The sequence below is a fragment of the Aedes aegypti genome, chromosome 1, assembly GCF_002204515.2.
Source record: "Aedes aegypti strain LVP_AGWG chromosome 1, AaegL5.0 Primary Assembly, whole genome shotgun sequence".
In the NCBI taxonomy this organism is placed as follows: Eukaryota; Metazoa; Arthropoda; class Insecta; order Diptera; family Culicidae; genus Aedes; species Aedes aegypti.
The window spans coordinates 257,066,081-257,088,617 of NC_035107.1; the positions used below are offsets into that span (position 1 = coordinate 257,066,081).

The window sequence follows — 22,537 nt, forward strand, 5'->3', positions numbered from 1 at the left end:
TGATGAGAGTGTGACGTCTGTTTGTCTGTGCTAATGTGTTCCACAAAAAGTCAATCAAACATAAAGAAAAAAAACGTTTAATATTTTTTTACTGATTTTTCCCTAATTCTATAATAGTTGAGCTAGCATAGGTTCAAATTTCAACAAAATCGGACAGGTTTTGACGATTTGACAAATGTTTGAATTTAGAATTTTCTTAACCGCGTCAAATATGGTACGTCCACGGTATGGGCCAAAAATTGTTTCCTAGTATCTAGCAACTGAAATCAGTTGCGTAATGAATATTTCGCAACGCCTTTTCATTACGCAACTGTTTTGAGTAACATAATGAATCGTTACCAATCAATTTCCAGAATTTGCAGAACAATGGTGAATGCACCCCGAAATAATTTTTGGTACCCTGGTATTCTACACGCAGAAATATAAATAGTAAAGCAGATAGAAAATAGTCATAAATTACTAAAATTTAGCAATTCTGTGACTACCCGTGTTTCTGAGTGTATGAAATTGCGAAAAATGTTGTACGATACTCGTTGTAGAACTCGATTTTTACAGCACTCGTCGTGACTACCCAACTCGGCAAGCCTCGTCAAATAAATGTACGACTCGTGCTGTAAAATCATCATTCTGCAACTTGTTGCGTAAACTACTAGTTCTCAGATCCCGAAGAATGCTTCAGGAATTTTTAGTGATTACTCCCGATATTCTTTCTGGAATACTTTCAGGTCCTTCTTGAGGTATGCTACAAGCGATTTCTCAAGGGATGCTTAAAGGATTGTTTTCAGAAAATCCTAGAGCACTCAAACGCTACTAGCTCCAGTAGTTATCACAGAGATTACTCTAAAAAAATCGTAGCGATTATCCCAGGATTATCCATGATTTTTCCACTGATTCTTTCACCGATTTTCCCGTTGTTACTTCTAAGTGATTTTGCACAAATCCTACAGCATTTCTTCCACAAAAAAGAGGGAGAGAAAGCTCCAGAGTTTTTGAAAAAAAAAACGTTTCGACTTTTTTCTAAGAAATCCTACAATAATTCCTACACCGTTTTATCATTTATTTCAGGCCTTTTCATAGAAACTAGATCTAATTCACTTTGCATGAGCCAGAACTGTATGAAAACTACGTTTAAATGTATAATTCACATTATTGTAATTTAATTGAAAAAAATATTACCTTGTTGCGTTTGCACAAATAGTCAATTCTACATACAAGTTTGTTTTAATCAATTCTAGACACTGTAAACTAATTGACCCAGTAGTAGTATTGTTAGATACTTTCAAAACAAACAATCGCTTTCTCTACTCTCCCATTGAATTGCCACGTTTGACCAATGTCATGGGCAGTAAAGATCTGTACATTACCTGGATGAGCAGATGCGCATCATGTGAATTTCCCCATAATAAAGAGTCAATCAATCAGATGCGCATCTACACAAAGTGCGTACTCAACACTGCTCTTTACCGTTTCGGATATGTAAGCCCTAAGTTATGCACAAATATCCCGATACCAAAATCTAGTAGTTTTTTGCATATATTTTGAAAGAAATCAGCAGATCTAAGTCGGAAAACTATGTTTTCAAATTTGACCGTACAACTGAAAATTAAAAGCAAGAATAAAATGAATGAATACTATTGTAGTTTTGTTTTATTGTATGACAAATGATATTGAAGTCAGTATAAATTGAATGAATCGCCTATCAAACAAAGAAGGGTGTAATTGAGACAATGTTTGGATTTTGTTCCGAATAAGCTAGCAACTCTCCCAGACGACAACGGTATCGAGGTGATTCTAGAAAAAATCCTAGGCAAATCGATCAAATTATCAATGAATTAATTTATTAAGCACTTCCATGATTAAGGTTTCCCTATTTTAACCGAGACTGCCCGTTTGCTTATCAACGAAGCATGATTTACTGACACTCGGCTTTTATTTCCTTAGATCTCAGGAAATTTATTTTCCGATACTCGGCTGTGCGAATCTCGGTTAAAATTAACAGAGATTCGGCATTCTTAATTAAGTGTGTGGAGTAATTCCTTGAAAAAAAAAACATTTTTAACTTTTGGAGAAGTTTCTAAGAAAGTCCATAAAATATCGCTATATGAACTCCTGAAGAAATTCTTTGGTGGGGATTGCTCATCAAACCTTCCGGTCCGCCTCATAGTTACGTACTATTTGGTGCTGGGTGTAGTTCTTGTTTTTCCAGCTGTATTGAAAAGCATGAGCCATAGTCTTTGGCATACAATCGGATCTTTCTTTAGCAGAAAAGAGCCGAAATGTCTATCGACGACCGGTGATTGCTAGCAGATATAGTAGAGAGCTTGTCTTGAAACGTTCATCGCTTCAAGCTAGTTGAAAAACTGAATACACTGATTGCCTGTCGATCAGAGCCGAACTAGGCATAGATCGTATACATACATCTGAATCTACATGTATTACATCGTTCCAGGTGGGAGTTATCTGATATGTGAATATGGTACCATAACAGAATTTTCCATCTGAACGAAGTGATAAATCATAATATTCCGCAAACTGTATCACACATCTACAGAATGTATTGCGTGAAGTTAAGACACAGCAGAGTATTGGGTACATAGGACCAAGTCCCTGCCGGGTGGCGCGAAACTGATGAGCGATAGACAATAGAATCAACAACACTGCTATAAGGGATAGTAAGCATGTGACTATTGTCGAAACTATGATTAGGAGGCAAATCAACATCCCAAGATCAAATTTTTGTTACAACCAATGTAGGTATTATTAAATTAGGCTGTAGAAAATGGTAAATATCTGATCACTTAGGAATGTGTGGCAAGGTAATAAATGCTCGTAGTCTGTTTTCTTCGAATACACATGTATAAATTGTTAAAATTGCCGAATCATACGCGGAATTCATTAAACGGATCATGAAATTAGGACTGACATCATAATGATGATAGATTATCAACTTTCCTTTCGTCGTGCTATTTGTTACCGTTAGAATCACCAAACTGATTGGTTTCCCACTACATACACCAATACAACAGCACGAAAACTGAAGTATTATAATCGCGCGTTGAAACTTATTCAATATCCATATATTACATCAAAAGTGAATTCTTGTATATAGCTAGTATAAATAACAATATCATTAACTTCTTAAACATTCTTTAACTGAAAACAGCTTGTTTTATCAAACATGCTCAATCGGCACCTAAAATCTCGGATCCAAATAGTTTGCTGAATAAAAATTGTGTCTAAATAAAACGTGTAGGCCAAAAAACATAATTGAGTAGGAGTTTAAAAGTTACTTAGCACATGAAAAGCAGTTTAAATTAATCTATTAGTAGATCAACACTAATGCTCACATTTTTATATTCTCATTTCATCATGGTCCTCATTGCTCGAGCGGAGACGAACACCCTGGAGATGGAAAAATCGACAGCGCTACGATAAGGAAACCCTAACAGATGAGAAACTATCGATACATTTATCAATTATAAAACCCCGTTTTAATGTTAACACTTTGTTCCTGTTTTTTTTTCTGTTTTTTCGTTTCAGCAATCAAAAACCGAACCAACTCTACTATCTTTTCATTTCTTCTTCGTTATACTTATAGTCCCTCTGGCACTGAACCGAGTGGTGCGCCTTCCGCTTTATTACTGGTGCTGTCTTTCCTGTACATTTGGCATAGTGTCGGAGGTGGTGTACTGTATTTGCTATACAACGCGCTACTTTCGATATTGTGCTTGGCGTGTGGGGAGGCAGTACTAGTGGTGAAGCGGAGGGCGCCATTCGGTTTAGTGCCAGAGGGACTATATCTATTTAATGTATCTGAAGCTTGTGGGACCGCTTTAATTCCGGCGCCTGCTTGTGGAAGATCCCGGTGTGCTAAACGGTATAGGACATGTTAACGGGGGAGGCTTGGTAGGTCCTCACCCAGCCCGTGTCTAGATGGGCGGATAACTGTCTGCCAGGGTGTGGATTGAGCAATTACAATTACAATTACAATGAACTCCTGAAGAAATCTTCCGAGTAATATCTGAAGGAAACTCTGGACAAATACCTGAATTAATTTCTGATGAAGTTTCAGGAGTAGGTTATGCAAAAATACACGCAGTAATATGAGCTGTAATTCTTGTAATATTAAGAAGAATACCTAAAAACTGTTAAAAATGTCATTAACAAATTGTCTGTTCGTTTTTTTTTAATTCTTGGTTTCTTTTTGTTTTTATGGTTCCCGTTTGTCTCTTGTTGATTGCTGTCTGGCCAAGAGACTGTGAATATGAAACTTGTTAAACAAGCTCGTCTGCCTTTTCAGTTCCTTCAATACCATTGTCCCAAAACCTAATACAAACATACCGAGTTCTCTTGGTCCAGGCAAGTCTTGATAAGTTTTTAAAAGCATTATGTTTGTATAAGAATGTTTAATTAAGTTTCATCGCGTATAATTACAGTTTCTCACCGAAAAAAAAAACATGACGCGCATTGTGATGGTATTACAGAACCGGGAATATTTTTTAAAAAAATCATCGGGAAAATCGAAAAAAAAACTCAGGAATTAGGTTTTTGAAATTCTGATTAGGGTGGCCAATGAGAATTTCAAAAACCTATGGACAATGTTTTATAATGTTTCCTAAAAATGTTGAATTTGTCTGTTTCCCTTGCAGATTCTCACCAAGCGGAAACTGCGACGCATTCCCAACGGAGAGCAAAACGTCCGCAGTGAGATAAAACTGTTACGCAAGCTGCACCATCGGAACGTGATAGAACTGCTGGATGTGCTGTACAATGAAGAGAAGCAGAAGATGTATTTAATAATGGAATATTGCGTCGGAGGGCTGCAGGAGATGCTGGATTCCGTTGTTCCGGAGAAGAAACTACCGATGCACCAGGCTCACGGCTATTTCGTACAGCTGCTAGACGGTCTGGAGTATCTGCACGGCTGTGGAATCGTTCACAAAGATATCAAGCCCGGAAATCTTCTGCTGACGCTGGATCATACTCTGAAGATTTCCGATTTTGGTGTCGCGGAGGTAAGAATTCTGAGATTTTTTTCACATATTTTAAAAATTTTTCATCTGTATCATTTTAAAAAAATACATTCATTTTTTATATCTAGATGTTAGGAAACACTCTAATCTAATTTAGTCAAACTAACTTAAGCTTACTTTAATTACTGAGGCGTCCGATTTGAATACGGTCTTTGGTAAGCTGCGCACTGATCAATTACCTATCAACATATTACTCTTCACAGGCATTAGATATATTCGCCCCAAACGACGATTGCACAACCGGACAGGGTTCGCCTGCGTTTCAACCGCCGGAGATAGCTAATGGGCATGAGGTATTCTCCGGCTTCAAAGTCGACATATGGAGCACTGGAGTCACGCTGTAAGTCTGCTGAAATCGTCATGTAATACTATTAATGAATAATCTTTGTTCTTTTTTTTCAGTTACAACATTACGACCGGTTTGTACCCGTACGAGGGAGATAACATTTACAAATTGTTGGAAAACATCAGTCGATGCGATTGGGTTGCACCGGAATGGTTGGAAAGCCGCCTGGCCGACTTGCTGACCAACATTCTGCAGGAAGACCCTGCGAATCGATTTAGTCTACAACAAATTAGGCACCACGAGTAACGATTTTCCGGTTGAGTCTAGTTGAAAGTTCACTCTAATGCATTTCTTCTTTTAGATGGTTCAAATTTGCACCGGAGGCAACGTGCCCCCGAGTACCGGTGCCCCCGCTCAAAGGGGACTCAACACGACGTTCCACTGTATTGCCTTATCTGGAAGCCCATCACTACGAGGTGGACCGGGACTATGCCGGGGTTTACTTTACCGAGCACGATATTAACGGTGAGTTGGGGTATTTCGAAAACAGTGTGTGGAGTGGTACTAACGTAATGACACCTATCAACTTTCTCTGGCAAGACTTTCAGACAGAATATTGAAAAAATTAGCCAACGAAATTTTATACTACAGATTTATACTTTCTTTGGTTTGTGGCAGAAGGGTGCGGCCAAATAAATGGAGACAATAAACCAACGCGAAAATTTGAGAATTATATTTTATTAAGTTACACGGTAGCTTGTACTACCGTACTACTAGTACTACTAGACTCAAATGTTCTGCTACTACTACGTGTACTACTAGACTCAAATGTTCTGCTCTTCTTGTCGCCATCCTCTGCTTGGTGTGATATGCCACTCACAGAGCTGTGCCAACCACCACAGTGCCCCCCCGGTTACACCAAAAACTTAACGCGGTGGCCTGAAGGTGTAACTATAGTTTTCTTATTCACAGCCACAGGATCGTTGTTTCCGTCCCGGTGTGAGCTGGTTCTCCCAGTCGATCGAAACTGCTTTTTTCGATTTGCCATGATATCCATGTACTATTCGACTAAGTACCATGCCCACACAGTTACGGATCACCCACAGTGACGGATCACTTAGGCGTTCAACATCGGATAACTCGCTCAAAACATAAAAGTTGACGTAAAACATATTTTTCCCATGTTATACTATTTGTCTTCTAGCATTTGTAAAGTTAAGCATAACATTCAACCGCTTAATAACGATGTATTTGACAAATGTTTAGTTGGTACCACACAGCTATCATTATATGGTCGTTTTCTGTAAGAAGTGCCGTCAGCATTCATAAGCTCCCACAAGTGGTAAAATTCATATGTTATAGCATTAAACATGCTCGTTCGCTTCGATTTAGTGTGAACTCATCTTTAGAAAACAGTTTTCTTGATTGTTGATTCTAAATACCGAATATTAGCACTTCTAACTAGTGATCCATAATATGGACCAGGAAATGATTGTTTACCACGGTTATGGATCACTAGCAAAGAATGTAGATTTCTACCATTTTAAGCATTGTATTCGACATTTTCAGACAATAGCGCTAAGGATAAAACTAATACAACATCAAGGTTGGTAAATTTCATTTTTTAGCAGACAAAAATGGGTGGAAAACTTGGTGTGGAGCGAAAACAGTTCATGCCTCAGTTACTACAATGCACTATGGTCCAGGAATCAGTTTTACGCGGAAAGATGCATTTTGAGCTTTAGAATGAAGCATTAGACAAAAACGGTCTTCTACAAAGTTGTTTGTATTAGTTAAGCCCTTTGTTTGGTTTTATTGAAAATTAGGGTGGACCACATTTTCATAGAAATGATTAAACTAACTTTCTTATTTGTAGAAATTATATTATATATGCTTCAGCAAAGTTGTAGACCATTCAATTTCAAGCAGCTTTGCCAAAAAAAGTTTTTTTTTATCTCTTAAATTGACCGATTTAGAGCTTTTTTTCTGCAGTGACATAGGGTGGTCCGAACAAAACTGGTTTTCTGGCTCTAGAGTTTTCAATTCAAGTTTCTCATCAAAGTGGTCTATGAAACACTTTTAGAGCTTTGAAAAATGCGTAATTTGGTGAGTGAAGTAACTCGCTATCTCCTTTCGTTTAGGAGTTATTGTTGTTTTTCTTCCAAAAACATGCCTACTTTGATTGTGAATTTCTCTGATTGGGGCAAACATAAAAAATATCTTTTGACGGCGTTCAAAAGACAAAATAAAGTTGTATATTGTATTAAAAAATTACAGATGTGTTATTTTTGTAACTCTAATAAAACGTCTTGAAAGTCAAACATTTTTTATCACAAAAACTTCAATAACTTTTGAACTACAATAGATATCAACAATCTTTTTGCATAAAAATTTGCGTTTTGTTAAGTTCTAAAAGTCGTTCATAGACGACTTTGACGAGAAAATAATATTAAAAAAACTAGAGCCAAAAAACTTATTTTTGTTGGACCACCCTACGATGATTAGGAAAAATTGCTCTAGATTGGTCAAATTTAGAGCTACAGAAAAACTTTTTTTGGCAAAGTTGATCAAAATTTCAAGTTCTACCGCTTTGCCTAAGAGCATATACCAGTATTTTGGCAAATAAAAAAGTTGATTATATGATATGTGTGATATTGTGGACCACCCTAGTTTCAAATGACACAGTATGAAAGCTTACATTTTTAGAAACAATTTTGTAGAAGATCATATTTGTCTAAAATTTCATTTTCATTCTCAAAATGCAAAATAATAAAGAAATACATACCATGAAAATCTTCAAAATAGTTTTAGAGCCCTATCCTTCTTATTTCAGATTTCTCGTCAAAGTCGTCTATGAACGACTTTAAGAACTTAACAAAACGCAAATTTTCATGCAAAAATATTGATGATATCTATTTTAGTTCAAAAGTTATAAAAGTTTTTCTGCTTAAAAACCTTTGTTTTTCAAGGCATTTTATTAGAGTTACAAAAATAACACATCTGTAATTTTTTGATATGATATACAATTTTATTTTGTCTTTTGAATGCCGTCAAAAGATATTTTTTATGTTTGCCCCAATCAGAGATATTCACAATCAAAGTAGGCATGTTTTTGAGAGAAAAATAACAATAACTCCTAAACGAAAGGAGATAGCGAGTTTCTTCACTCACCAAATTACGCATTTTTTAAAGTTCTAAAAGTGTTTCATAGACCACTTTGATGAGAAATTTGAATTGAAAACTCTAGAGCCAGAAAACCAGTTTTGTTCGGACCACCCTATGTCACTGCAGGAAAAAAGCTCTAAATCGGTCAATTTAAGAGATACAAAAAAACTTTTTTTGACAAAGTTGCTTGAAATTGAATGGTCTATAACTTTGCTGAAGCATGTATAATATAATTTCTTCAAATAAGAAAGTTAGTTACACAATTTCTATGAAAATGTGGTCCACCCTAATTTTTAATAACACCAAACAAAGGGCTTAACTAATACAAACAACTTTGTAGAAGACCGTTTTTGTCTAATGTTTCATTCTAAAGCTCAAAATGCATCTTTCCGCGTAAAACTGATTCCTGGACCACTGTGCAATGCAGTATATCACAAAAAATGACATTTTACCCTTGTTTCCAGCTCTAACAATGCTATTTTTTGCAGTAATATGTGATACATTGTTAACTTTCACCAAATCATGCAATACAGATGCATTGAGTTTTAAATCTCTTGATTTTGCGCACTGATCCGTAATATGTCACAATTTGATCCATAATATGAAAATTGATCCATAATATGGTTTTCAGAAACCGATGCAATTTTTAATTTTTATGCAATCCTATGTAAATATTACACACAAAACAGTTTACTAACCGAAGTTCTAATGTGAAACGATTCAATTCGTGCTTTTAAATTACAATTTTACGTTTTCCATGTCGTTTTATTGAATTTTATAGGTTGGACTCCACACTATTTGATCCATAACTGTGGGGTCATGGTACACAATAAGGACCGTCATATGATCGTTGTAGAGGTTTTTTACAGCGTTGTGACGTGAAAAATCGGCTCGATCAACGTTTTTTCTTCCGACGGCCCGAAAATTTCTCCAGGTACACGTAAAAGTTGACCGTACACCATCTCGGGCAGGAGAACAATCCATTTCTTCTTTGACAACGGTTTATAGACCAAGTAAAGTTAAAGGGAGTCGAGTGAACCACTTCTTGGCATCGACCCACATCGTTGACCTTCGAGTAAAAGTCCCTCACCAAACAACAACAATCGAGCCACATGATGGCTTCCTTCAATTTTCGATGAAAACGTTCGACCATCCCATTCGCTTCTGGGTGGTACAGTCAGGTCTCCTATTAGACACATGGTTGGGGGGCGTAATAGGAATCTACGTTATAGGAGACCCAGGGCTTATGGGATTTCATCACTTTGGGGGTGTCGTTGAATATCTCGTATGCCAAAAGAGATAGTACAGTACTGTCTTCGGCGAAGTTTCAATACTAAGTACGATCTACCTTTAGGAGTTGAGGATCATCCTTTTAGTTGAGAACTTGGCCGGTAGGGGCGCTTTTTCTGATTTGCACTATATGAACCATGAGGGATAAGAATGCAAAATTTTGTAACGTATGATATCTCTGAATCCTGATGTTTTGGAAGGTTGGTGTCTTCGGAAGAGTTGTTCAGTAGCTCTAGGGCTGACGTGTGGTGGTCATTCTGATATGGAATTACGCCACCAGGCGGCGTTAGTGGGCATAGAATTTTTGTTTTGCGCATAGCTCAGTTGCCTGACCACTTAGAAAGATGGCGTCTTGGGCAAAGTTGCTCAGTATCACAAGGGCTAACATTATTTGAGCCAAAAGTTTCGAAATTTTGCCACTAGGTGGCGCTAGTGAGCAAATAATTTTTGTTTCGTGGATAGCTCAGTAGTCTGACCACTTAGAAAGTTGGCGTCTTCGACAAAGTTGCTCAGTATCACAAGGACTAACATAATTTGAGCCGAAAGTTTTGAAATTTTGCCACTAGGCGGCGCAAGTGAGCAAAGAATTTTTGTTTTGCGCATAGCTCAGTAGCCCGACCACTTAGAAAGATGGCGTCTTCGGCAAAGTTGCTCAGTATCGCGAGGGCTAACATAATTTGAGCCGAAAGTTTTGAAATTTTGCCACTAGGCGGCGCTAGTGAGCAAAGAATTTTTGTTTTGCGCATAGCTCAGTAGCCCGACCACTTAGAAAGATGGCGTCTTCGGCAAAGTTGCTCAGTATCGCAAGGGCTAACATTATTTGAGCCGAAAGTTTCGAAGTTTTGCCACTAGGCGGCGCTAGTGAGCTAATAATTTTTGTTTTGCGCATAGCTCAGTAGCCCGACCACTTAGAAAGATGGCGTCTTCGGCAAAGTTGCTCAGTATCACAAGGGCTAACATTATTTGAGCAGAAAGTTTCGAAATTTTGCCACTAGGCGGCGCTAGTGAGCTAATAATTTTTGTTTTGCGCATAGCTCAGTAGCCCGACCACTTAGAAAGATGGCGTCTTCGGCAAAGTTGCTCAATATCACAAGGGCTAACATTATTTGAGCCAAAAGTTTCGAAGTTTTGCCACTAGGTGGCGCTAGTGAGCAAGGAATTTTTGTTTTGCGCATAGCTCAGTAGTCTGACCACCTAGAAAGATGGCGTCTTCGGCAAAGTTGCTCAATATCACAAGGGCTAACATTATTTGAGTCGAAAGTTTCGAAATTTTGCCACTAGGTGGCGCTAGTGAGCAAAGAATTTTTGTTTTGCGCATAGCTCAGTAGTCTGACCACTTAGAAAGATGGCGTCTTCGGCAAAGTTGCTCAGTATCACAAGGGCTAACATTATTTGAGCCGAAAGTTTCGAAATTTTGCCACTAGGCGGCGCTAATGAGCGAATAATTTTTGTTTTGCGCATAGCTCAGTAGCCCGACCACTTAGAAAGATGGCGTCTTCGGCAAAATTGCTCAGTATCACAAGGGCTAACATTATTTGAGTCGAAAGCTTCGAAATGTTGCCACTAGGTGGCGCTAGTGAGCAAGGAATTTTTATTTCGTGGATAGCTCAGTAGTCTGACCACTTAGAAAGTTGGCGTCTTCGGCAAAGTTGCTTAGTATCACAAGGGCTAACATAATTTGAGCCGAAAGTTTCGAAATTCTGCCACTAGGCGGCGCTAGTTAGCCAAGAATTTTTGCAAATTTAAAGTTGCTCAGTATCACAAGGGCTAACATTATTTGAGCCGAAAGTTTCAAAAGCTATCCACGAAACAAAATTATTTGCTCACTAGCGCCGCCTAGTGGCAAAATTTCGAAACTTTTGGCTCAAATAATGTTAGCCCTTGTGATACTGAGCAACTTTGGCGAAGACGCCATCTTTCTAAGTGGTCAGGCTACTGAGCTACCCACGAAACAAAAATTATTTGCTCACTAGCGCCGCCTAGTGGCAAAATTTCGAAACTTTTGGCTCAAATAATGTTAGTCCTTGTGATACTGAGCAACTTTGCCGAAGACGCCATCTTTCTAAGTGGTCAGGCTACTGAGCTACCCACGAAACAAAAATTATTTGCTCACTAGCGCCGCCTAGTGGCAAAATTTCGAAACTTTTGGCTCAAATAATGTTAGCCCTTGTGATACTGAGCAACTTTGCCGAAGACGCCATCTTTCTAAGTGGTCAGGCTACTGAGCTATGCGCAAAACAAAAATTCCATGCCCACTAGCGCCGCCTGGTGGCGTAATTCCGTATCAGAATGACCACCACATGTCAGCCCTTGAGCTACTAAACAACTTTTCCGAAGACACCAACCTTCAAAAACATCAGGATTCAGAGATATCATACGTTACAAAATTTAGCATTCTTATCCCTCATGGTTCATATAGTGCAAATCAGAAGCGCCCCTACCGGCCAAGTTCTCAACTAAAAGGATGATCCTCAACTCCTAAAGGTAGATCGTACTTAGTACTGAAACTTCGCCGAAGACAGTATTGAACTATCTCTTTTGGCATACGAGATATTCAACGACACCCCCAAAGTGATGAAATCCCATAAGCCCTGGGTCTCCTATAACGTCCTGGTGTGTCTTATAAGAGTGAGCGTAATAGGAGTGCACGTTATAGGAATGTGTTTAATAGGAGACCCGACTGTATGCGGTTGTACGTGTGTGATTAACTCCAAGTAGAATTGCCAATTCCCTGAACAACTCGAATTCAAACTGACGTCCCTGATCCGTAGTTATGTATTCAGGGTAGCTAAAACGAGAGATCCATTGAGAGCAAAGTGTCGTTGCTATAGTATTCGCCGTCATATTCTTCTTCTGTCTGGCGTTACGTCCCAACTGGGACAAAGCCTGCTTCTCAGATTAGTGTTCTTATGAGCACTTCCACAGTTATTAACTGAGAGCTTTCTTTGCCGATTGACCATTTTTTGCATGTGTATATCGTGTGGCAGGTACGAAGATACTCTATGCCCTGGGAATCGAGAAAATTTTCTTTACGAAAAGATCCTCGATCAGCGGGATTCGAACCCACGACCCTCAGCTGAATAGCTGCGCGTTTACCGCTACGGCTATCTGGGCCCATATGGGCCGTCATATCTTCCAAAGTAATAGCTTCGGGCCATCTAGTGTATCGATCTACAATTGTAAGAAGGTACGTCTTCTTCTTCTTTCTGGCGTTACGTGTTTTTAAGATCGGTGATGAGTTGTGGACCTAAGAAAATTTTCAAGGTCAGGGTCGCTGTCCTGATCCAGAGCAATAATTTTGTAGTCTATTGACGATGGAGAACTGATCTGGAGAGCAAATCTGCGATCACATTTTGTTTGTCACTGTAGTGAATTGTAATATAAACTGCAAAGCTCTTTCTTCATGAGGTAGACGACACGCAGAATTGGATGTCATCGCATGTGTTAGCGAGTTGTGGTAAAGGAACGACCCTCAGATGTCTTAGCTCGCGCCCAAACGAAGAGTATTTGCGTTGGTCCAATGTGAATTTTTTCGAAAAGAATCCTAACTGTTGCCAGGTTTCGTTGTAAAGCTGCTGCAAAACAGCTCCGGCCGCAGTATTGAAAGCATCCACAATTAGCTCCAAAGGTTTGGTTGGATCGAGATAATAGAGCAATGTTGCTTCCGCCAATCCTTTTTTTCAATTCTCGAACGCTTCATTTGCTTGTACGCAGTGCCGTAGCGTGCGGTTGGCCAGGTTGGCGCCCGCCAAGGGCGCAAGCGATCAGGGGGGCGCCAAAATGCGTGACGGTCAATGTTTTGGAAATACATACACAAAATACAAGAAAAACATCTTTAAATTCAATGTTTGAAAACATAAACATTACAATTTCTGAATCGATTATAACATAATATATTGTAAACATCCCACAAGATGTTGAAAGATTCTTTAATTGAAAGGAATTTTCAGATAAATCATTTCAAATGTATTAAAGATTTCCTTAAATAGTTCTACATGACAATTATTTGTAAATCAAATGCCTGTGTCAAAAATTAGTGTATAGAAAACAGGCAAATCGAAGCTAATACAGCGGACGCCACAGAAGTCTTGTCTTGAATTTTATACAATCCGAGACGCATTTCCCATTGAAAGTCATGTCAAATAATCCATAACCCTAATGAAAAAATAATAAATTTAAACAGGATGTTTTAGTACTACTAGACGGTGTTCTCATGGAACTTGTACAAAATTCTCATATAGTCTTAGCCAAAATTTAGATGAAATACAGAGCACAATTATAAACAAATCGTAAATATAATTTTCAGAGAATTGTTTACCATTGAAAGAACATAAAGTTGGTTATTATTCGTAACAACAATCATTCTTTTAAGTTTCTCCAAACAAATGCTTTACTGATAACAGTTCGAATTTATAAAAATGTTTCAACAAGAATTTTCTAGTAATCAGAGTTAAATTCTTTAACATTTTAAAAAGGTTTTACTGATTAGTTTCAAAACTTTTTGTTCAATTCCATGCTTCTACTTTTAATGAAATATTTAGATAATATGAGTGTTTCGTAGAATATAAAACATTCATATTTTTTACACAAATTCTCGCGAAACATTACTAAAGGACCTATGTACAAATGAGAGATTCTCTCCTCTCTCGCTCTCTTTCGATTATAACATTGGAATTCTAAAGCTTTTGGGAAGTTTTTCACTACAGATAGAAAAGCAATTTCTTTGACTAGCGTTTCATGCAAAAAACGCAACAGAAGAGGTTAATGTGACTCAGTTTTTGATCAAAGAGAAACTAAACAAAGAGAGCCTCTCATTTGTACATAGGTCCTTTAATAATGTTTCGCGAGAATTCTTTGAACAACTTTCATGAAAATCAAAATCTTGGAATTAATTTAGAATTAATTTTTTCATTGTTCATTCTTCAAGAAGTTGAAATTCATTGAAAATATTCTTGTAGTTTTTTTTTCATGTCAACAAAATGTCGATAATAAATTACATTAAGAGATTTATTGAACATATAAATTGGAACATTGACCAAATGTATTATACTTATGAAAAATAAATGGTTTGGCAATATCTACAATAATTTATTTAAGGAAAAAAGTTTTACCGAAATTTTAACGATGATAAAAATACAATAGTTGTTACGAATTCACTTCTGACCATATAAACGGTAATTTTATTAGCTATTTATTAAAGGATAAAATGTTTTAAAGCTATACTTCAAAACTTCAACCTTTCGAAACTTGATCGATTGGTCATCATTTGATTAAACGGTTGTCTGGTTCTCTAGATTATCTAATTCTTAGTCTTAGCTTTATCATTAAGTCTCCATAGACTTTCAAAATCTGATGTTTTTCTGAAATTTTTAACATTAACTTATACAATGTTTTGCTTAGATGAACATGCCTTCAGCAGAGAATCCGTTAAAAAAGAGATAAAGGAAAACATTGTAAACTTTGCTATGAACAAGGGGCGCTCAAAAGGTTGTTCGCCAAGGGCGCCATGAGACCACGCTACGGCTCTGCTTGTACGCTCCACTCGATTATACTAGAGTCGTTTGTCTTACTCCCTGTTATGAGATACCTCAATGCTGACTGCATATCGGTTGCTTGACGTACAAACCGCTTATACCCGTTTACTAATACCAAGAATTTTTGAAGCTCCTTGACTATCGTTGGTCAAGCATATTCCAAAACTGCTGTTACATGAGTTGGCAACGGTTTTACGCCATCCTTACTAATAAGATATCCGAGAAATTCAACTTCTTGTTTCGCAAATTTACATTTCGGAAGATTAATGACGAAACCGTTTGATCGAAGTCGGTCAAAAATAGTTCGCGTGTGTTGATAGTGTTTTTTGATTGAGGACGAAGCTGTGCATATATCGTCGATGAAGACGACGACGAAATCGAGGTTTGCAAAAATCCTATGCATGAATCTTTGTGGGGTTTGACCTGTTTTACACAGGCCAAACTGCTTCCTAAATAGTGAATTAGAAAATACTAAATGCAGTGATGAAGGCCGTTTTTGGTACGTCTTTCGTTTCTACCGGTATCTGAAGGTAAGCTCGTTCAAGATCATTGGTGCTGAACATTGACTTACTTGTGCTTTGTCTTGGTCGCATTCACCACCAGTCTCATGAGCTTCACGGGAAAGCTGTTCTCTTGCATGATCTTCCATAGCTGTACGCGTTCAATACTATTGTATGCTGCCTTGAAATCGATGAAGGGCTTTACCTTCGTTGGGACCTGGTATTCACGACATTTTGTTGTACAGTAAAGATCTGGTCCGTTGCCGATCAGCCGTCAACGAAGCCGGCTTGATAATTTCCCACGAACTCTTTTACTACAGGATAATACTTTGTAGGCTGTGCAAAATTTCAGTTCGATCGGTGTCCCATTGACCTCTATTAAAATTCTGAACACAGTACTCTGTAGGTATTTTTACGATGAAGAACATTACCCAAGACTGCGAAGCAACCCGATGCTTGTAGATTAACACGTAAAGGAATAACAAGAATAACAAAATTGAACAAAATTTTCGAATAGTCAGTGCTTAACAACTATGTTTACAGGCATCTTTGAAGACTTGTCAAAACAAAAAAATCTCGGAGCAATTCATAGGAAAATATCTGGTGAAACTGCTGGGCAAATTCGTGAGATGCTAGTATTGCGCAATCACCGAAAGATTGTTTGTTTGTTCTTTTTGATGCAGATCCAGGAGGCAATCAAGATGAAATGTTTTATTTTATTATCGATAAATAAATGAAACACCGAATGTAGCACTATATTATTTACTTTGATGCAACTTTTTCTTCCGGCATTTGCACTAAATGACCAGCTCACAGAAGTTTGCCTATTTTATTCGCTTAATAGTTTTCGCTTAGAATAGACCTGTGCGCGGAAATAATTTCAATCGGCGGCGGCGTCAGTGTGTTTTTGCACCGGCGTCATCGGCGTCACGTAGTTGACAGTTTTCGGCGGCGGCGTATATCGGCGTGGGAATAATTTAACAGAAAAAAAAAAATCAAAAATATAAATGATGAAATTTTGTGTGTACATATGGTTCAAATAACGTAAATTTTGTTCAATCTTATTTCCCATATCTTTCTTACAATCTTTATGGTTAATCTACCGGCAGCATTGTTTTTGTGCCACAAAATTAATTGGGATAGTTTTTTGTTTTCCGTTTGGCAAATTTCTAAAGATTCAGAGACGAGGGTTTCCTTCCACATAAATTTCCTTTAGAAATTCAAGTATCAAATATTGAAGTAAACGTTGAATGCATATTTCGTGAAATTTGAAAAAAATATGAAAAAATCCTTGAGTCGATGGTCTCGTCAATATCGACTCTTGGAGGTTTGACTGTAGAAGCTAACGAAATTCCTCGAGGAACCTTAGAAGAACTATATCTTTGAAAAAAGTCCTGGTGGAACTCCTGAAATCAATTTTGAATAAATCCACATGTTCAGAACATTCATTCCTGAAGAAATTCTAAAAGGTAAAAATCTCTGAAAGGATTTTCGATGGAATCCGTCGAAGAATTCCTGTAGGGTTCACTCGATAATTTTCTGAAGAAATCCCTTGACGCATTTATGTATGATTTCCCGTAAAATGCCTTCTTATTTCTTAAGGTAAGGTACCGTGGGGTAAGTGGATCCAGAAAAATCAATAGTCAACTTCATTGTTATTTACAGCTAACGTTAATAATGTAATTCCAACTTTTTTCTGTGGATGACAAATGAGGGACTAATATACTTCAAATCGTCAATTATTTTGATTTTTCTGATTGTTATGTATTGAGTATGAGGGACTTGAAAATTTGCGCCAAATGATCCACTTGCCCCACCATGGTGGGGTAAGTGGATCACCTATAAAAAACTCTATTCTCAAAACAAATGAGGTGTAATAATGTATAGTAAGAATCAGGGTTGTTAACGTTAATCAACGATAAACGCCGTTAACGTTGATTTTGCTCTAGACCAACGTTAACGTCGTTGCGTTAATTTTCATGGTTGTTAGCGTCAACATTAAGTATGCTGTTCCGCTCAAGAAAAGTAAAAATTTCTGCGGAAAAGAATGGTCAAGAAATTTTCTACAGTGAGCTCCATTTGAAATGACATTTCTTTTCAACTGCGAAGTGCAATCAAAGAAAAATGCTTTTCTTGACCATTTCTTGCAAGAAATTTTCCACGCATCGAGATAAGCGATTACTTTTCTGTTGAGGTGCATACTTCGCTTAACGATTTGCGTTGAATCAACGTCAACGATCAGCGCTAACCAAAGCGTTAATCTTATTTTCGCGTAGATTCCCAGAAAATGTTTCGAACTATCAATAATCAACACGTTTCTGTGCTGATACGCCGTATCCATGAAAAGTTGGTAAAAAAAATCTAAGTTCACAGTGCGTTGTCATTATCGTTTTTTGTCACGCAAAATTCAGCCTCTTCGGACGTCAGTTTGTTATTACTAGGAAGAATAGGAAAGAACTTTTACAAATTGCAACGATTTTTCTGGCGATATTGTATTCTTCCTGTGACCTTCCGCCGTTCCAACAGCCCACAGCAAACACAGAAATAGGCCGAAAACGTTACCATGAATTGGCTTTTTACTTCTAGGCAACATACGGCAAATTTCTTTTCTATCCAACCAACAACTTAAATATGATTCAGAGAGACACACCGCTAGGACGACACCGATGCAAGTTTCTATACTATCGTTTTTTTTTTCCTAAAAGTCTCGTCATTCGAGTTAACCCTCTAATACCCAACCCCGCCTTTAGACGGGGTACACTCTGGAATTTTGTGTATTTTTCGTAGCTCGGAAATCTAAATGATTTTATTTTTGGCTTATACCTTGACTCATAACACGCATATAAGAAAAGTTTTTTATGACTTTTGAAACTTTTTTTGTATTTTTAGAAATTGTTTGAAAAATTGCATATAACCTACAAATGGCTGGGCTTCATTTAACGTGTAATATAAAAAATCGTACCTTTCATGTTTTTCTACACGCAGAGAAAACAATTTTAATATCAAATATATTCTGTATCATTACAACAATATATCTGTATTATTTGCCGGCTTATAATTGCCTTTTATTGTTTCAATAACAACTCCTAATTTATTTCAAAAATAAAAATTGTTGAATTTGACAGCTGCGTTAAACGGGGTACAACAAAATATTTTTTTGTTTCAACAATTTTTTCTTTTGAAACAACAAATTTTTGCATTGAAATAAAACCTTCCATTTTTTAAATTAAATTACACTGTTTTTTGATGTGACAATGTTCTTGTTTGAAATAAAAACACTGTTTTGTTGGTCCCAGTCCCTTTATTATTATTTTTTTTAGGAATTAAACAATAAACAACGAAAACGAAACGTCTACTTTACTTTCATTTTGTGAAAGTAGAAGTATTGGAACATGCACCAAAATCCATTTAACTGGAGAATGTTCTTTATCCGCTTCGCGACAAAGTGACGGGATGACATAACCGGCTCGTGTAAGAGTTGACTGCAATACTGGAGAATGCATTAATGGAATTAAAATTTTAGAAAAGATGGTTAATACTCACCAGAAATAATTCTGATTCTGGTTTTCCTTACTCCAAAACTGATACAAAAATCTATAACCTGAACTTCTCGCACGAACATTTTAACAACGCCATGTTCTTCAATTTAATATAATGTATCGGAAACGTTCGCTTTTTCACCGGTTCTACTAAGCAACAAAATGGCGAGACAGTTTTTATGCTACGTGCATAATTATTAGAATCAAAAATGATGTAAATTGAAACAAATAAACTTTCATTTGACGTAAAGTTTTTCTTTTGTTGTTTCAAAAACAAATCTTGTTAACAATGTACCCAGTAAATCCAACAATACTGTTGCTTTATTCTGATAAAAATGATTGTTGTTTCAACGCATTTTTTGTATTACAACAAATTGAACAAGTTTATTGAGAACAACAAAGTTATTTATTGTTTTGAATAGCTGGTATTTCTCTGCGTGTACGATTAACCTATCACAAACGACGAGCCTGGTGGTATTAAAATCATTTCAAACCTGTTTTTCTGTTAGTTACACGGAAAATAAAATACGCTCCGAAAAAAAATTAAAAATTTAATATTTTTAAAAATACCGTAACAATTTAAATTTTTATTATTGCAAAAAATCAACAACTAGAAAAGGCTTCAAGAAAAAATGAAAAAAGCTAGGGATGTTAAAAAATAAAAATTATAAAAATCAAAAACCAAAATTTAAAAATTTGTGAATAAAAATAAATAAATGCCCAAAACGTGTTTAGAACGATTTTAGATAACGAAAAATAAAACTTAAATCGAACATAAAAATTTGGGTATTAGAAGGTTAAAACCGATGAAACTATCGACATAATTATCTTGCTTATATATTGCTAATGAATTGTTAATTTATTACTATAACGTAGACTGTTTTAGTTTCTGATTTTCTTATATGTCAGTCCATCAAACAAGTCATTAGACATCATTTTTTTTGGTAATAGAATCTTTCAAACATTAACGTTAACAATAACGCAGCCGTTGCACTGTGTTTTATTTTCTCGTTTTCATGCGCTTTTTGAATAGCGCCCAAACCGTTGATTTTAGCGATATAGTTTATTCGGAGAAGTTTCTTGGTATATTAAAGCGCAACTTTTGACGAAAAAAGTTTTGTGATCAATCCACCTAGCAGTGAGATAGAAAAACTATTTTTTCAAAACATTTAGATAGACATTGGTGTCTTCGGCAAAGTTGTAGAATTGGCGATTTGAAACAACTTTGTCGAAGACACAATTTTTCTATCTCTTATACTCTTTGAGATGTATGCCGTTGTATGTGAATGACCCCTAAAAATCATATTTTTTATCATAACTTCCAAGATTTTTAACATTTTTTGTGTTTTCTACAAAGTTGTTTGTCATAGAAAAACCCGTGTTATTGCTGAACATATCATCACCCTATCTTTTGAAGTAACAAAATTATTCATGAATTACTTTTTTTTTCAAGGGGTAGTTTAGGCCTCTATAACTGGCTTCGGCGCAAAATGGCGCAGACAACTCTTACAAATCATGAAAGTACCATATCTCCCCTTTCGGCAGTTGATAAAAACTTTTGTCTATAAGCGTCTTTGCATGGGTTTTTACTATTTACTATTACTATTTTCAAAAAGCGCATGAAAACGAGAAAATAAAACACAGTGCGTTGACGTTAAATCAACGCTGTTCGTTAACGTTAAATCGATTTTCGAAAAAATCAACGCAATATTCGTTAATCGTTACAGGTTAACGTCAACGAATTAACGAAACGGCGTTAATCGTTGATTAACGTTAACAACCCTGGTAAGAATGATATTCGTTCTTGTTATTAGTGCTAGTTATGTTACATTTTGATACTTTTGAAATCAAAAAGAATCTTTATTTTATCAAAATATTATGAAAAATATTTATACATTAATTCACACAAAAAAAATATTGTAACTAAAATAATTTGGAGAAAATTCATCATTTTTATTCTCATAAGTTATATAGACGTATTGTAGGATTATACCTAATGATGTTTTCGCAAAATACTCGTAGTTTAAAAATAGTAGTTACATCTACTTTTGTTTAACATACTGAAATCTTTTTATTTTATTCATGAATATAATTGTACCATCTGTCTAGAACAATTTATATCGTTAAATAAGGTACGATAAAATGCTTTCAATTAAAAAAAATGTTTATTTTGCTCTTTCTCAATTCAGCTTAAGTTTTGTTTGAATTTTGCAATATTCATTCTTTTATATTTTTTTATAAAGAAAGAAAGATTCAAAATACTTTTAGGTGGATTAATTCAAATTTTCTATGGAACTCTGACAAATTTAAGCTAGGAATGAAAAAAAATTAAAGAAAATCAACATTTGAGGATATTCAAACTAATTCAAATTCGCATAAGCAGTCTGCTAATATACGATAATAATGCTTGATCCACTTACCCCATCCCATTGAAAAGTAGGGGGAAGTGTACCATGTTCAATATAGGGTGCCGGTACCAATGGTTGTAATGTACCAGTAGATTGGACTATGGAATAAAACGTACATTTATCGATAAAAACGACATGTGCTATTCTTGGTGGATAGATCGTCTGTAGTTTAGTCGATTTTCCAAATTTCAGCTTTTTATTTTATCAAAAAGTCATATAAATAATTAAGTTTATGAAAAAAATTTGCCCCCCTTTGCACCAGTAGTTGCCGTCGTGTTCCAGTAGTGGATCAACGGATGGAAGCAGTTTTTAAAACTAATGTATAAAAATGAAGAAAAGCCATAGAGATGATCTTTATGCTTCATTCGAAAGATATTAATTGCTGTTCCGAGGGAAAAATGTTAAACCTATGTAAAAATTTACCATTTTGTTTAATATTCTTTGTATCATTCCCGAACGTCTACTACTGGAGCACTAGCGCAACTACTGGAACACGTGTACCAATAGTGGCTCAAGCGATTTTATGTTAAAAATAAGTTTTATCACTCTTTTTATATTTTTCCCATATAGTAGAGGTTGAAATCTTTCTGTTGACGCCAAAAGATCTCTGTTAAGACTTTTCGTTCTTTTGTTATGATTTTTTATAGCTTAGGTAGTCCACTAATGGCAGCGGCACCCTATCTGTATTTATTTATAAAAATCACATATTTTTCATTGTGATTCACTCAATTAGTACTGAAATGCTCACCATGTATTGAAAAAAAAACTAATAAAACTCGATT

The 22,537-nt window shown here is 36.2% G+C and overlaps 1 protein-coding gene across 1 annotated transcript in view; it reads left to right on the forward strand.

Annotated features, from left to right (window-relative positions):
* LOC5567293 (serine/threonine-protein kinase stk11) overlaps window positions 1-22,537 on the forward strand; it is a 35,512-nt gene that overhangs the window by 7,853 nt on the left and 5,122 nt on the right. Inside the window, exons 2-5 of the mRNA XM_021837622.1 lie at window positions 4,650-5,015; window positions 5,237-5,373; window positions 5,436-5,621; window positions 5,681-5,844. Coding sequence (XP_021693314.1) covers window positions 4,650-5,015; window positions 5,237-5,373; window positions 5,436-5,621; window positions 5,681-5,844 — 853 coding nt within the window. The remainder of the gene's footprint in view (window positions 1-4,649; window positions 5,016-5,236; window positions 5,374-5,435; window positions 5,622-5,680; window positions 5,845-22,537) is intronic.